Source organism: Saccostrea echinata, unplaced genomic scaffold (assembly GCF_033153115.1).
Source record: "Saccostrea echinata isolate AGI-Se365-2 ecotype Australia unplaced genomic scaffold, CSIRO_AGI_Sech_v1 ptg000009l, whole genome shotgun sequence".
In the NCBI taxonomy this organism is placed as follows: domain Eukaryota; kingdom Metazoa; phylum Mollusca; class Bivalvia; order Ostreida; family Ostreidae; genus Saccostrea; species Saccostrea echinata.
The window spans coordinates 13,947,430-13,962,696 of NW_026889758.1; the positions used below are offsets into that span (position 1 = coordinate 13,947,430).

At 35.6% G+C, this 15,267-nt stretch overlaps 4 protein-coding genes across 4 annotated transcripts in view; 2 read left to right on the forward strand and 2 right to left on the reverse strand.

The window, feature by feature from the left end:
• LOC133181828 (vesicle transport through interaction with t-SNAREs homolog 1B-like) overlaps window positions 1-15,267 on the reverse strand; it is a 206,400-nt gene that overhangs the window by 61,681 nt on the left and 129,452 nt on the right. The window lies entirely within an intron of this gene.
• Window positions 6,026-7,887, forward strand: LOC133183994 (THAP domain-containing protein 10-like). Its single transcript, XM_061318868.1, has 2 exons — window positions 6,026-6,597; window positions 7,762-7,887. Exons 1-2 carry the CDS (start codon window positions 6,262-6,264, stop codon window positions 7,885-7,887), a joined length of 462 nt encoding a protein of 153 aa, XP_061174852.1. The 5' UTR covers window positions 6,026-6,261.
• LOC133181818 (uncharacterized) lies at window positions 7,443-12,965 on the forward strand. Its single transcript, XM_061316439.1, has 10 exons — window positions 7,443-7,492; window positions 7,762-7,881; window positions 9,392-9,482; window positions 9,975-10,185; window positions 10,331-10,868; window positions 11,119-11,305; window positions 11,571-11,828; window positions 11,947-12,118; window positions 12,240-12,388; window positions 12,617-12,965. Exons 3-10 carry the CDS (start codon window positions 9,410-9,412, stop codon window positions 12,814-12,816), a joined length of 1,788 nt encoding a protein of 595 aa, XP_061172423.1. The 5' UTR covers window positions 7,443-7,492; window positions 7,762-7,881; window positions 9,392-9,409; the 3' UTR covers window positions 12,817-12,965.
• On the reverse strand, window positions 12,503-15,133 carry LOC133181819 (uncharacterized). The gene is made up of 4 exons (XM_061316441.1): window positions 14,742-15,133; window positions 13,596-13,817; window positions 13,314-13,467; window positions 12,503-12,751 (listed from the first exon to the last, which is right to left on the reverse strand). The coding sequence occupies exons 1-3, from the start codon at window positions 14,984-14,986 to the stop codon at window positions 13,314-13,316; spliced, it is 621 nt and encodes a 206-aa protein (XP_061172425.1). The 5' UTR covers window positions 14,987-15,133; the 3' UTR covers window positions 12,503-12,751.

Genomic DNA, 15,267 nt, shown 5'->3' on the forward strand with positions numbered 1-15,267 from the left:
AGCTTGAATACTGTTCGTTATCTCCATATTTCCGTTTAAACAACAATAATTATCAAACTTGAGTAACAGTCTGCAAAATAGTGAAAAATATTGACGGGTTTATTTCCTCTAGAGTTTTTGCATGCAACTTGTATTCTATCTATTCCTTTTATAAAAATGTCCGAAAAAAGTTTTCTGTATTTATATACTACTGGATCATTCCGTTCGTCTTCTATGAAAGGAGTGACACGGTCAATTATTTTGCGACAAATGTTTTTCCTTGGAATGTGTGATGACTTCCATGGAACAATAATTATGATCAGCAGATACAATCTATCATTAAGTCGAATGTTGATTGACGTTTTTCATACAAATTGTTAGGCCGTTATTTTCACACTGAACTGTCTACGGATTTTGACGTGTCGACAGGGAATGCTTACTACTTCATGACACCTGATCCCACCTCTGATGTTTTTAGAGGTCCATACTTACTCTAGTCCAAATTTGTATTGTTTCAATGGGCTTTTGAGCTTGATTACTGTTTGTTATCTTTAGAATTCATCTTATAAATGACAAACATGAAGATAAGGAACAGTGATCGATCTCAACAAACCTACAAAAATTTGTGATCGGGCATAAAACACGGACCCCTGTAAATTCCAAAGTTGGGATCAGGTGCTTAGGAGGTATAAGCATCGCTGTCGATTTGTCATACCCAACGTGAGCCTTATATATTGATCAGGTAGATGGAACCTTCCGTAGTCAAATTTTAAAAGCAAAGGCCTACCAAATATAGCGACTATAGAATTTATGAAATGCTTACTTTAAACGAGGTTGTTAAAATCCCTGTAAAATCAACGTATTAGTCAGTAGTCTTAGTGATTACCTTTTCATTTGAATGCTTACTTCTTAACTTAACCTGCATGTACGTTCTCACTCCTTACATTTTAGAAAATATTGTTTTCTCTTCATAATCCTGAGATTAAAATCATTTTTAAAATCATCATGCAGTAATTATATCAAAGTATACACTACAATTCATATTCATTAAAATTATTAGAATTTGTATTGTTAAAGGGCTGGGACACAGATTTGAAGCTCATATTTCTAAAAAAATTTCTAAATGACATCATGATTTATACGTTGCTAGAGCATTTCACACTGAAATATATTAAAAGTGTGTTTAGAAACTTCTTTTATCTGAAAATTATTAAAGCTACGAATTTTGGGACGCTTTTGATTGACACATAACCTTTATCTATAATACTTAAGACAAGTATACTCTTGCGTATCGAATCAAATGGGAGACAAAAACTCCATATGCAGGTGATGAAGGGTATATTGCTACATAAGTAAGGGAAATTGAAGATTGAAAAATTGAAGTCATCGCGTTTATCTTAAAGCTTGGTTGTTAGGTTACCATTAAAGTCTTTTTCTAGTAAAATATCCAGATATGAAACAGATGTGTTAGACTCTGTGTAATCTTTTATTTCAAGCTCACTTGGATATATCGAGTCGACATATGAATGGAAGTAGCTATGATGGTTAGGGAATCTGATAACGATTATGTTCAATAACTTAGTCAATATTTCTATATATATCAACTTCATTTAACAATCATTTCAAACAAATCAGCTTTCTTTTATACCTATACTTTAGACATGTATTGCTTTAGTCAGGCATGCTTTTTGAAAAGCTATTACTTGTATCATTTATGTTCAAAGAGAGTTAAGTCAATTAGACTTTATCTTGTCTATTCCAATCACTACAAAATTTATTCATGGGTTGGGTTCGCATGTACATGTAACTTAAGTTGGGTACTACATTCATTTAAGTAAATATAGATATCAGACATGATGATTTAAGTGTATACATATTCAATATGAATGCAAGGTTGTCCTCGGGCTTCCCCTTATTTCTGATTGGCAATTGATATTGTTGGTTACATTCCAGAGCAAGAACCTTGGCCTGTAGTTTAGAAACATTACTATTCCTCCTTGATTTTTTATTTAGACGCTTAGATGGACAGATATATGTCCTTCTGCATGACCATTGTAATATTTTCTTGCTTTGGAAGGTTGCCGTCGCTTCCCGTTATTGCGATCTGACCAAAGGTTTTTCCGTCTTAAGTTCCAGAACTTTGTAAATCGTTGTTTTCGTCAACATCTCTATGTTTATCTGGGACTTTGCTTGAATTATATTTGAATCTTCAACTTTGGCTGTACACAAATGTGAATTGTATGCTAATCTTCTGGAATCGAGCATATAAATACTGTTCCTTAGAATGAAATGTATGGAGATAACGAACAGTATTCAAGTCCAAAAGTCCACTAAACAATACAAATTTGGAGCAGAGCAAACACGGACCTCTAAAACATTAGAGGTGGGATCAGGTGCCATGGAGGAGTTATCATCCCCTGCCGACCAGTCACACCCGCCGTGTGCTTCTTGTCATGATCGGGTAATAACGGAAAAATTCGTCGACAATTCAGTGGGTAAATAATGGCCTAACAATTAGTATGAACAACGTCAGTCAGCATTTGACTTAATGATAAATTGTATTTGCTGACAAGGTCATTGTATCGACCATAGAACATACGAAATGATGAGTTTAAACGAGACTGCTGATATTCTTGTTTCATCAACTTGTTTGTCAATAACTTACCTCGTTTTAGAAATTGTTCATACGTTGAGCATGCTCTTGCGTATCGAATCAACTGAGAGATATAATCCCCGTATGCAGGTGATGATGGTATATTGCTGCATAAGTAAGGAAAGTTGACGATTGAAGAGTTAAAGTCATCGCGTTTATCATAAAGCTTGGTTGTTAGATTACCATTAACGTCTTTTTCTAGTAAAATATCCAAATATGAAAAGGATGTGTTAGACTCTGTGGTATTTTTTATTTCAAGCTCAATGGGATATATCGTATCGACAAACGAATGGAAATAACCATTGTTAATTGACAATACGTCGTCGATATATCTAAATGTCGAGTTGAAGGCCACAGCAAGTGTTTTCTTCTTTTCACGTACAAGATTTTGAATAAATTCTGCCTCATATGAATACAAAAATAGGTCTGTTAATAATGGGGCGCAATTGGTACCAATGGGAATTCCAACACATTTTTGGAAGACCTAGTCTCCAAAAACCACATACTAGTAGATATTGTCAATCAGAAACTCAAGCATCTTTTAATATCAACTGCAGAGTACTTGTGTGTACAATCAGAATGTTTTTTAACAAAATAATTTTGCAAATGTCCAATGACAAGGTAAGTAAATTTACGAGTTCCATTTTCATTAAAAAAGCAGCTGTCAATGATATCAAATAGCCAGGACTTTAATTTGTTGTGGGGAGTGGTTGTATATAAAGTTGAAAAGTCGTAAGTTTTTATGTTGTTGATTTTAGTAAAATTTTGTAATTTCAAATTTTCCAAAAGTTCCTTGGAATTTTCAAGCATCCACATCTGATTTACACCACTCCTCGAATATATTGTTGCACAGTTCTCCTGAAGTTTCTCCTTCACTACTAATATTTTAGTGAGGAGTAAAGAAAGAGGCTTGGTTATAAAGTTTCGGAATCCATTATAGATATGGTTATTCAAATTCATGTTGGTTGTTGGGAATATTAAAAATATTCAAAACTGACAAATGATTTCGAAGAATTTCCTAATTAGAAACGGAGCTATGGGTATAGGTTGGATTACCACTTGTTGAATTAAATCCCAGTTCCTCTAAAATACAATTTTAAATATGAGCCTTACAAACAAAGACAATGTTGTTAACTGCTTTGTCAGCAGGGACCCGTACATACTGATCGTGTAATTTATTTAATTCTTTTTTCACTTTATTAATTATTGAACACAGAAGGATAGTTGGTTTTCATGTTCCCCCTCAAACGCTTAATGCAAAATTTTAACATACATCCGATACATTAATCCATTCTGACAAAGTGTCAAGGTCTTCTTTTTCATATCTGGCCCATCGCCTGGCGTAATCTTCCACAGAATCCATAATATTTATGAAATTTTGACGCCAGTTACTTAAATTTTGGCCCTTTTAAAATTAATGATTTAAGGTTCTCATTATTAACTATATTTAAGTCACCAGCAATAACGTGTCCAGCAGGACTATAGTTGTAGGGTGAAGAAGAACATGAACAGGAAGGAGGATTATGTATCAGATGCTCAATATCCAAGCTCTGTAAAGTTTTCTTGTAATTAAAAAGTTTGGAAGCAATAGTCGATGTATATTTGTAGGAAATATAAGGTGTAGTCTTGAAATGGTTTCATGGACGTCATTTGGTTTTGTAGGGTAAGCAATATGTATTGACCTCCGGAATGACCTCATCTGATTCGCGGAGCATAATGATCCTAAAGTGTTTTGATTAGTTCATCGCAGTTTCTTTCATGTTCACTACTTAAACGTCCAAGCAACCTTGCTCTTGTCTCTTCAAAGAGACTGCCAAATAAAGTCCCTATTCTTTTATACTTCAGTCTTTCAATGCTGAGAGCGTGCCTCAAAGTGCGATTTGTAATCAAGCCAATTCCGTCATGTATGACTGATTTATTTTAATCAGATGCCTTCTTTAATGTATCCCATTCCTTTGGATTTTCCTCGTTAGTCTCGGGAGATTCCAGTAAGCGCCAACGTATGACTGTTATGCCTGGTTTATTCTCTGTTGCAGCAGTAACGATATCCCTAAAGGACTGGCTCGGGCCACATTTTATAAGATCAGCAGTCCTTGACGTGTCATGACGCATTCCATTCTGTGGTATTTTGGCCAAAGCTCGGTTTACTTCCGGTTTACTTCCGGTCGGCAGGGGACGCGCACTCCTCCATGGCACCTGATCCCACCTCTGATGTTTTGGAGGTTCGTGTTTGCTCTGCTCCTACTTTGTATTATTTAATGGACTTTTGAGCTTGAATACTGTTCGTTATCTCCATATATTTCATTCCTATAGAGGGCTTTGAGACAATATTCCACAGTTGATTTTATACGGACTATTCCTGATCTTACACTTGCAGTAGTTCATGTTTGCTGGTGATAGTTTTCTACTGGCGTTTCCGAATGCTAATGCGCCGCTGTCCTCCCTATCCAAGTGACTTCGGCTTCTTCCATACTTGCTATCACTTCAACTTAGCTGTCATTGGTGTTTTTAAACAGTCACGGGCAATAGTACATATGTGAAATAAAAACGTTAAAACAAATATTCATTTTAAATATATATTTTAGCTTTATCAAACAACCAAATCGAAGCCGCACGGGGTGCTATTTTAAAAAAAAAAACCATGCTTGCACGTACATGTATATACTAAGCAATTTTTCTCGGGTCTTGGCCCACTCAGGTAATTTGTTAAGATATTTGAATGTTGATTACTAACTTACTTTTTCAATATCCAATTTCAATATACATGTATACATTAGTTTACAAAGTCATCAAAAGAAACGTCCTTTTTAATAAAAGGGCGTTCTATCATGGTCGATTGAAGCAGTCTCAAGAAGCACCCAAGCAACCAAAACGCCGGAACTCCTCTTCTACTCAAAGTGACCAGTTGCTTTCCTGCAACGCTCACATAAATAAGTGCAAAGGAACTGTTCCCCAAATCGCTCAGCAAAATTGAGTTACGAACAGTTACTTGCTTTTAATACTACCTTACCAGTATTTGCAATCTCCTTGCTTGACGCAGGCGCGCATTTAAATGTGTAACTTTCCCTCCCTTCTTACAACATAGCCATGTAGGTGTGATTAGATTCTTCAGATCTGCTGACAAGATGCATCTGGTCTGTTGAGGTTTTGAAATACTAGTTCACTTATTCATTAATGTATTGGTTCTATATACCATGTGCATGTACTGCAACTGAGTATTTTGTTTGTCTTTTAACAATCAAAATTTTCCAATTGAATGGTCTTTCTTAATTTGTAATACATTTTCATCGCTACACACCTCCTAATTTCATACAATTATACGTAAATTGCAAGTGACAGGTAGATGACCTTGTCCCAAATTGACCTATTAAAGTGTCTGGGAAGTAGATGATAAAGTGGTATTATATATTTTGTTTAAGTATTAAAATATCTAGAAAAGCAAGTTTTTCCAACAAAGTCGATTTTATAAAGGAGATATCGCCAAAAAACTGAAAATTTTAAAAATATACACCTTTACGATACCGAAAACGAGGCTATTCCTAGCTAAAACGGAAGTGACGTCACAACACATCAGTTTGCGCCATTTTTAGAAAGTCTTCTATTGACCTGTGCGTGTTTTCCGGCGAATAATGGCCAGCAAAAGTGTCGGACGCATGTGTGTTGTAGCGGGATGCAGCAAAAGACAGTCAGATGGCGTGTCGGTTCATGTTTTCCCCAAAGATGAGCGACTGCGAGCGGCCTGGTGTCGTTTTGTGAAGCTGACGAGGGCAGACTGGTCTGGTCCTTCGAAATACACCGTTATCTGCAGTGACCATTTCAACGAGGATTGCTATGAGGTACATTTCTCGCTCATGAAGGACTTTGGGATCCCAGCGAAGAAGCGTCTACGCCAGGGGTCCATACCAAGCATATATCCCAAGCGGAAAAGAGACCAACTGAACGATGCGTTCCTGGAGTCTCCCCATGTAAACGGTAACGAGACGTTTCGCCCCTATTGACGTTTCGCGCCGAGACCATTCGCCCCAAAAGACCTTTCGCGCCGAATTTAATCTACATTATCTATAACGATATATTACGATGTTTTAAGATAAATATTTTTATATAACTTTATAAGGTAAATCACTTTCATGTTTAAATTGTTGAAAATAGGCTTATACCATAATTAAAGGTATACTTATCCATGTGCAGATATAATTATGTTTATTCAGCAATCATAATTGTCTGATTTAGTTTTGTAATTAAGGTGTTATAATTTGGAGACTCTCCATGTCAAGATGAAGAGGAGAATGAAATTATGAGACAGGTGTCAAGTTCATTTTACCGTTGCTCAATAGGATGCACACTGACTCCAATTTTCTTTGCGATTTTGAGCAATGCTATATAAGTACTTATCAAAAATATTCTTCTCAAAAAATCTTTTGATATTACTAAGTTCACAAGTGACATACCATAATATATTTCTATGTCTGTCAAAATAGATGTTTTTTTTAAATCATCATGTCATTAAAATAATCACGAGTTGCTGTTTTCTCACATCATCTATTAATATTTCCCCCATACTGGCCAAATTATCTCAATCAGGTCTTCAGAGTGTCACGTCTAAGTTAGTATATATCCCATATAAATTGGTTTTATTGATTGAACCAATGGATTGAATTAATATAACACAGTACAAAAGTATTAAATAATTGCTGTTAACAAGTGATAATTACCGCATAATTAATTAATTAATCTTCGGCGCGAACGGTCTAGGGGCGAAACGTCTCAGCGCGAATGGTCTTTCGGGGCGAACCGTCCCGCACTCATGTAAACACCCCTACTCCAGTACGAGGAGCCCATGCAAAGCGTGAGAGGAATAGGGTTAGTTTTTTTTTGTTCTATTCTATTTTGTTTTAATCTATAAATGGTGGTGATTCGATAATAAAAAAATATTAACTTCAGAAATTTGTAGACTTTTGGTGAGAAAATTCGGAATAAGAAAAAAGACCTCATCTGCACTAAAAATGCTTTCATGTTCTTTGTTTGTTAAACAGAAAGTAAATTACACTGGGTATTCACTGAAATATCTTAAACTTATTCAAATTTATATTATTTGTTTGTGTTAAAATTTGTTCATTATTTTATCGCAGGTATTGGCAGAGCTGCTTCATGACAACACAGAGGTTGAAGAAATACAGGAAGAGTCACAAGACCAGGATGAATGTGTTGGGATCCAAACAACGCCTGTTCCCTTTCCCACACCTGTTTCGGTATGATATAACATATTTAAGAACCAAAAAAAAAAATAGAGAGAAATGTGTAAATTGTTACATTCCTTGCACCTTAGCTTTATATAATTATGTTTACACAATATATGTAGTACTAAACCAACTGAAAAGAAAGAATGATTTTATTAAATTTTCTCTTCTTATTCCACATGCTGATGCATCTTTTATTTATCTTTTTTTAGGCCATTATTTAAAAAAAAAAATCATAGATTCTCATCTAATTCTGTCTCAATTTCTTTTCTGTTCAATTCGTCATCTTGATTCCGATTGGGATCGGTATTCAACTTGCTATTCAACTTTCGGTTCTAAGTCCCATGAGGACCATGAATGTAAGAATGATTTTTACAACTGATAAGTTGGTTATTACTGTATTGCGTATTAAACAAGGATAGATTGGTGAGGATCCGATGTGTAGTAAGAGATACATGTATGTTTATTTAAATTGACATCTCCTATGACTTTTGTTTGGGCATAATTAAGATAACTCTGCACAGATTGATTAGGTCAACAAAAATATACGAAATAAAAAATGTAGTATAAATTTGTCAGCTTGCCTCGTTTAAGAAAAAGTTCAATGATTATTTTGTTAAATATAAATGATGTTATCATGCATCTTGTGCATTATTCACAATATCATGAAGATTTATTCAGTTCAGATATAAGATTAAAAGAGATGGTTATTACATTCTTCATCGCTGTGTTCTTCTGAATTTAAATTACTTGACCCTAAATAAATAATAACCAAATCTAAATTTCCTGCTTAACATGTCCACAATACTAGACTCTATGCAAATAAGTCCATATGTGTATGAGTAAACTATTATGAAACAAGCATTCTGAGAGTATTGCATTAGCAATACTAGTCCCCTACCGGCAAGTGTAATCTGGTTCTGTTCCCGTTAAGAATTGAAAATGCTATAATTCCGTCAAAAATTAATGAAGCGGGACGAAATGCAAACTTGATCTATAACTAATCAAGGTAAAGCCACATACCAAAAATCAGCTCAATATCTACAAGCGTTTAGAAGAAAATTGCGGAAAACCCCTAAAAATTGAAAAGGCCGTAATTCCGTCAAAAATCAATGAAGCGGAACGAAATGCAAACTTGATCTGTAACTCATCAAGATACACTCACATACCAAAAATCAGCTCAATATCTGCAAGCGTTTAGGAAAAAAGTGCGGAAAACCAAGTGGGACAGACTGACAGACAGACAGAGGGACAGACAGACAGACAGACGGACAGACAGACAGACGGACGGACAGACGGACGGACAGACTCAGAGGAAACCTATAGTCCCCTCCGGTTTCACCGGTAGGGGACTAATAAAACAGAAACTTGCACTTGTTCTAAATTTAGTGAAAGGAAGAAAAAATTGTACTATTCATACGAGTATTATTAAAGAAAAGAGATAAAAATATTGCTGTAAAGTATGCAGGCCACAATTATACTTCTACGGATTACTTATTAATCTTTTTTCTGTTCATTTTAGGAGGAGAAAAGTGTGTCTATGGCATGTCAGACAGAATCAACACGAAAACGTAGCGTAAAGATTCAAGTTGCTGCAAGGAATAAGGAAAAAGGTACTTATTCGAAGTAACTTGTTGCAACATAAGATAATAATATGTTGTAATTGTCATTCTTTATTCTTTGATTATTACTGCAATATACCTGGTACTCTCAATCTGATTCCCCATGGCTAGTTTGGCTTTTTTTTAAAAAACATTTATTATATTAGAACATGTACATTTATGGACTATGACCCCTAAGCTGGTATTGAAAGACATACATTCAGGGATTATTACATATTTACTCATTGATGATTATTATAACTGAATTATATTATGTAGTATCGTTTATATACCCCCTTTCACCATTTCTTTTTCAATTTTGAAAAGAGAGGAAAACATTTAACTTATCAGTACCTAATTTGTGTGTAGTATTCAATTTTAAAAAATTGCAAGTTCATATGCATAAGACTAATTAGATCATTGTTCTTCCTCCTAAATATAAATTTTAAGAGAAAAATCTTGTTTTCTCACAATGACATATAATGTTTATATGTAATTTGTTAGGATTACAAGTTGACCTACAACCCAGAGTTCGAAGCATTGGTATTCAGGTTGATGTACGAGATGATTTGCCTGCTCCACGTCCACCTCCAGCACCTGTTCCTGTTCCTGATTCCTCTAGTGGTGAAGAGTCTATCCAGACGGAGAATGAGACTGCCTCATTGTATGAACCTTCTGGCACTAGTTCAGATGATTCTCATGTACAGGATATCAAGTAAGTGATTAGGCTATGGTCATTGATCAGTTACCTAAGAATTGCTTCAAAAAGTTTACTATGAAGAGAAAATGAATATGTTAGCCTCAATTCTTTTGGCAATTTTTATTTCCCTGGAATTAATTTAATCTTTTAAAAATTGTAGCACTGAAGCACCCTGCAACCCCTTGGAAGACAGGAAGTTTATCATCTCCGAAACCAAGCTGCTTGAGCTGTTCAGTAACTGCAGGAGGTGCCACAAGTATACAGCAGCAAGTGTACAGCAGGTGCTTGGAACAATGGTGAAGATTGCTGTGGAGTGTGAGTTCTGTGGGTTTACCTGGCAGTGGAGCAGTCAGCCATTCATTGGGAATATTCCTGTTGGGAACATTGGGTTATCTGCCGCCATACTGTTTTCTGGTGCCCTTGTGTCCAAAGTTCTTCGTGTGCTGAACTGCATGGGGGTTGCAACCATTACCAGAAGAACATTCAATTCCCACCAGTCAGCCATTTTGTTTCCTGTAATTGCTCGTGTGTGGGACAAGCACCAGCAGGAGTATGCAAGTCGAGCTTTGGAAAGAGGAGATCCTCTGGTTATTGGTGGAGATGGGCGAGCTGACTCCCCTGGTCACTGTGCAAAGTTTGGCTCGTACAGCACCATTGACCTTGAGGAAGGAATTGTCATTGATATCCAGCTGGTTCAGGTAAACAAGTTATTTCGATAAATATCTGCACTTTTTATTTAAATTAAAGATGAACTGTTTTAAAAAAAAAAAAATTATTTTATCATTATTTTAAATAAAACTATCACTCAAACACTGCTGAAAAGATTCAACAAAGTATACATGAAAATAAAATGCTAAAAAGGATCTAATGAGGGGAAAAAATGTGTACTAACTTTAGGTGTTTGGTTGAAGTTTTGTGAAGTTAATGAAATCTGATTAAATTTTGTAGAGCAATGAAGTAAAAAACAGCTTGGGAATGGAGAAGAAGGGATTAGAGCGGACTATTGCCTGGATGAAAGACCAAGATTTGGAGATTGGTACGATAGTGACTGACCGCCATGTCCAGATACAAAAGTGGATCAGGGAGAACTTGACGGAGACGACACACTATTATGATGTTTGGCATGTGGCAAAAGGTATTCTTTTTCTTTTCTTTCTTTACCAGTATTTGAATTGTATGTATTTAAAGACATCTTTGTACAGAATCAACATTAGCTGATGTTTAACTTTTATAATGACTTCTACTGAGTTATCTCCAAAGTTATTATTAACATGTATGATTTAAAAAGTTATGAATGTAAAAGATGAAATGAAGCAGTTAAATTATGATTTTTATATGCCCATCTTAAGATGGGACATATTAATTTTACTCTGTAAACATGGCTTCCAAAATATTTTCAGGTCTAAAGAAAAAGATCCTAGCTGCATCCAAACAGAAGGAGTGTGAGAATCTTGCCAAATGGATCAAGAGCTTGACCAACCACTTGTACTGGGTGGCAGCTTCAACACCTGATGGGAATGGGGACTTCATGTGGGCAAAGTGGGAGTCTGTGGAAAACCATATCCACAATATTCATGAGGGCCACAATGACCTCTTCCCATCTTGTGCCCATGACACGTTAGAGGGTGATGAGCAGAAAAAGAAGTGGATAAAACCAGGTAAAACCTTATTTTAGAATTGATAAATAATTATTACTTTCTTTATTGGCAAATTTCATAACTGCCTTGTTAAAGGGAAAAATCCTGTACAATAAGTATACATTTTGTTTTCATAAAGGAACGAAAGCCAGTGAGAAGATTTGCGATATTATCCTGTCCAATCAGATGAAGAAAGATATACCCAAGCTGTCCCCACTGCACCAAACATCCCAGATTGAGGCTTTCCATAGCACTATCAATCACTTTGCCCCCAAGATGGTTTCCTTCTCTTATCATGGCATGTACTGCAGGTATGCTTACACAGTAATATTGGATATTTTTTTATATCATTTCTTATTTAAATTTCTACAATACAGAAAGCAGATGGAGATTTTATTTATTGTAATCTACAAGGTTAAAAATTTTATGTAGGTTGATGGTTGCTGCTCTCCATTTTAATGAGAACTCTTCAAGAATGCAGGCAGTTACAAAGGAGGGAAACCTGCAGTACAAGATCAGCTTTCCCAAGTTCAAGCATGGCGAATATAGTGTTCGCATGAAGACTGTAGATTCAACGTTTGGTAAGATGCTTTTATTAACGCACCTTTAAAAAAAAAAAAATTGTAAAAGTCCCTCCTCGTTTAAAAATTGAACAACCAAAAAAAAAAAAATGTATATATAAATAACAAAATATGTTGAATTTAATTTTATTCAATACCAAGCAAAACACGAGAATGATACTTGTATTTATCAACAGAGATAGAGTCCTCAATATTTTACAAATTTTAAATATTGTCTATGCATTTCAGGGTATGCATCTGATTTGATGACAGAGACTCTACGATATGTTGAGGTATCATCCCGGACACCAGCACCCGCCTTTCCACCTGTGCTCTGTTTGCCTCAGTTGCAACCACCTCCTCTGTGCAGTGATTTTCTTCACCCTGAAAAGGAGGAAGCAGTGTTTAATTTCCAGTCTCGGTTTGGGAGGAAGGAGACATCTGTGTAGGAGATTCTAGCCCTTGTATACATAGAACTGTAAATATCAGTTGTGGATACTCATGCTGTAGTTTGTCATAGTCTGTTTGTAAATAATTGTATAAATAGTGTTATAGTTAGCATTTACTTGTAAATTTGCATGTAGGAAAACAAAAATAAAATTGCAAAAAAAAAAAAAAAAAAATGGGAACAAAAAAAGCAGGGTCCACGTCCCGTTCCTGGGTGCAAAAAAAATTACCTATGTAATCAAGATTTTTTTTGTAGCTGATGCTTTTATAAATTTTATTGTAATATGTACATGAGGCTTATGTTTTGTCAATTATTTTGAACTGCTTTTTGCTTGTATGTGTGACTAGGCAAGGTTGTTTTCTGTATCCTATGCTTAACCATTTCTCATTTATAAGATTTATGCTGTGTAAACTTTATATTTATTTAATTTGTAAAATTGATAGTAAAAGTTGATAATATGGTGAATTTTTGTTAATCCAAAATATAGAAGTGGCTTACTCATTCAGGGTCTCTGAATCCTTGATACTCTTCAGAACTGAAGGAGTGGTGTATCTTTGTAACTGCACAAGAGGGAAGTGGGACACGAACACTCTTCCCCAAGTAGCCCCAACACCAACGAACAAGCTGACGATATGCTGTATATCTGTTTCTTCTTAATTGAATAAAAGAAAATCATGTTATCATGCACTTGTTATTACTTGTGATAGTCTTTGTGATTTTCTTCAAATGCTTTATTTCATTTTTGGAACAAATATGTAAAAATTCAATAAAATGTCTTACTGTTCAATGGTCTTTTGCAATTCCCCATACTGGGAACGATACTGATAATAGGCTGTCTCCAAGACGTAGATGTCGAGACAAACAGATTGGAATCCAGGGTGTTCTGTAATGCAAGGCAATTCTTTCTGATAAGATGTTCTCTTTTCATCAATCCTGGTGATTTCAGTGCAGCATATACTTTCTCTGAGTGTGGGTTTCGGAGTACAGAATCCACAAGTGCACCTACAATATTCAAACATGATTACATGGAAGTTATATTAGACACATCTTCGCAAGCCAAGGGTTTTCGGTCCACTTTTCTCCCCGCGAAGCAGACCGAAAACCCTTGGCTTACGAAGATGCATTAGACATAATGATTATTTATCAACTTTAATCTTTAAAAAAAAAATACTCCAGAAGTCCCATACATGTAGATAATGTGCATAGAGCAATACAGTTTTTGTTTTCAACTTATCATCAGGTATAAAGCATGGCCGTAGGAAGGGGGGGGTTGTCCCCCTCAAATAATTTTGCCGATATCTAGATTACTATAGAAAACATAGCTACTATATGCTTGTTGCTTGTGCCCCCTCAATGAAAACGTCTGATGACCTTTTTTTTTGCTTGTCAAGGAATTTTGGTAGTTGATAGTGCCCCCCCCCCAACTGAAAATGTTCAGCTGTGCCCCCCCCCCAACTGAAATTGCTTCCTACGGGCCTGTAAAGGGGCAAAATTTTATTCTCAGAGTTAGAGGTTCTGACAAATTTAGTTGTCATCTTAATTTTCTGCCATCGCAGAAAAAAAAAACATGTCCAAACTCCATGACTATAGAGACCAGAAAAGTTGACAAGCTACAAAAAAGTAGTAAACTCTTTGGGCGTGTATATACCACTTTTCAAGATCAGATTAATTATTTCCTTCTCATTGAGACAATTTTCAAGAATAGATCTAAATCTGCTAGCCCATAAGATTCAAATGGTCGTCCCGAACGAATATTCAGCCATGTTGCATGGGTGTAATTTACATGGCCTCATTTCTCGCAACATTTGGCTTATATAGTAATATTTTTATTAATTATTATTAGTTCAGACCATGCGAAATTCTATGAGTATAAAATATATATTTTTCTTTGTATTATACCAGAGAGTTTTAACGTGAAAGTCATACCAGTCCGTATTGCCGAGCCGCTGTGGGTTGTCGACATCGTCCTCACTTGAGCCATCAGATTCACTAGAATCACTCGCCTCAGGTTCAAATCGATAAGGGGCTACATTCTGGAAATGTTCTTCTTGTGTTTCTTCGAAGGATGAGGCCTCAAACGACATATGTAGGTCGATATCGGACGCAGAATCGGAGGCTTCGCTGTTGTTGTTTGTACTCGCCATTTTGAACTTGATGTGATGTGACGTCATGCGGGGTTTTTCGCTATTTATGGTAAAACCGGAAGTAGCGTTGATTGGTTTTAGACAGGTGCGAGAACCGCCTACTTTAACCCGGAATATCTCCGTTATCGTTGCGAATCTGACTGTAAAACTTACGGAATGTTTTTATTATACAATTCTACGTATTTTAAAACTAGCATTGTTACATACTTCCCAGACACTTTAAGCCCTGTTCATTTAATGTTAGGGTAGATTTTCTCTGATCCATATAATTTATTCGTATAAAATGTACAGTTTACATTTCTATATTA

Coding starts and splice junctions, on each gene's coding strand:
- LOC133183994 (XM_061318868.1), top strand. CDS start 6,262: ATGGCCAGCAAAAGTGTCGGACGCATGTGTGTTGTAGCGGGATGCAGC. Junction 6,598..7,761: donor CGTTCCTGGAGTCTCCCCAT/GTAAACGGTAAC, acceptor ATTTTATCGCAG/GTATTGGCAGAGCTGCTTCA.
- LOC133181818 (XM_061316439.1), top strand. CDS start 9,410: ATGGCATGTCAGACAGAATCAACACGAAAACGTAGCGTAAAGATTCAA. Junction 10,186..10,330: donor TCTCATGTACAGGATATCAA/GTAAGTGATTAG, acceptor TAAAAATTGTAG/CACTGAAGCACCCTGCAACC. Junction 12,389..12,616: donor GACTGTAGATTCAACGTTTG/GTAAGATGCTTT, acceptor TATGCATTTCAG/GGTATGCATCTGATTTGATG.
- LOC133181819 (XM_061316441.1), bottom strand. CDS start 14,986: ATGACGTCACATCACATCAAGTTCAAAATGGCGAGTACAAACAACAAC. Junction 13,818..14,741: donor CGGCTCGGCAATACGGACTG/GTATGACTTTCA, acceptor TGAATATTGTAG/GTGCACTTGTGGATTCTGTA. Junction 13,468..13,595: donor TTGCAAAAGACCATTGAACA/GTAAGACATTTT, acceptor TATTCAATTAAG/AAGAAACAGATATACAGCAT.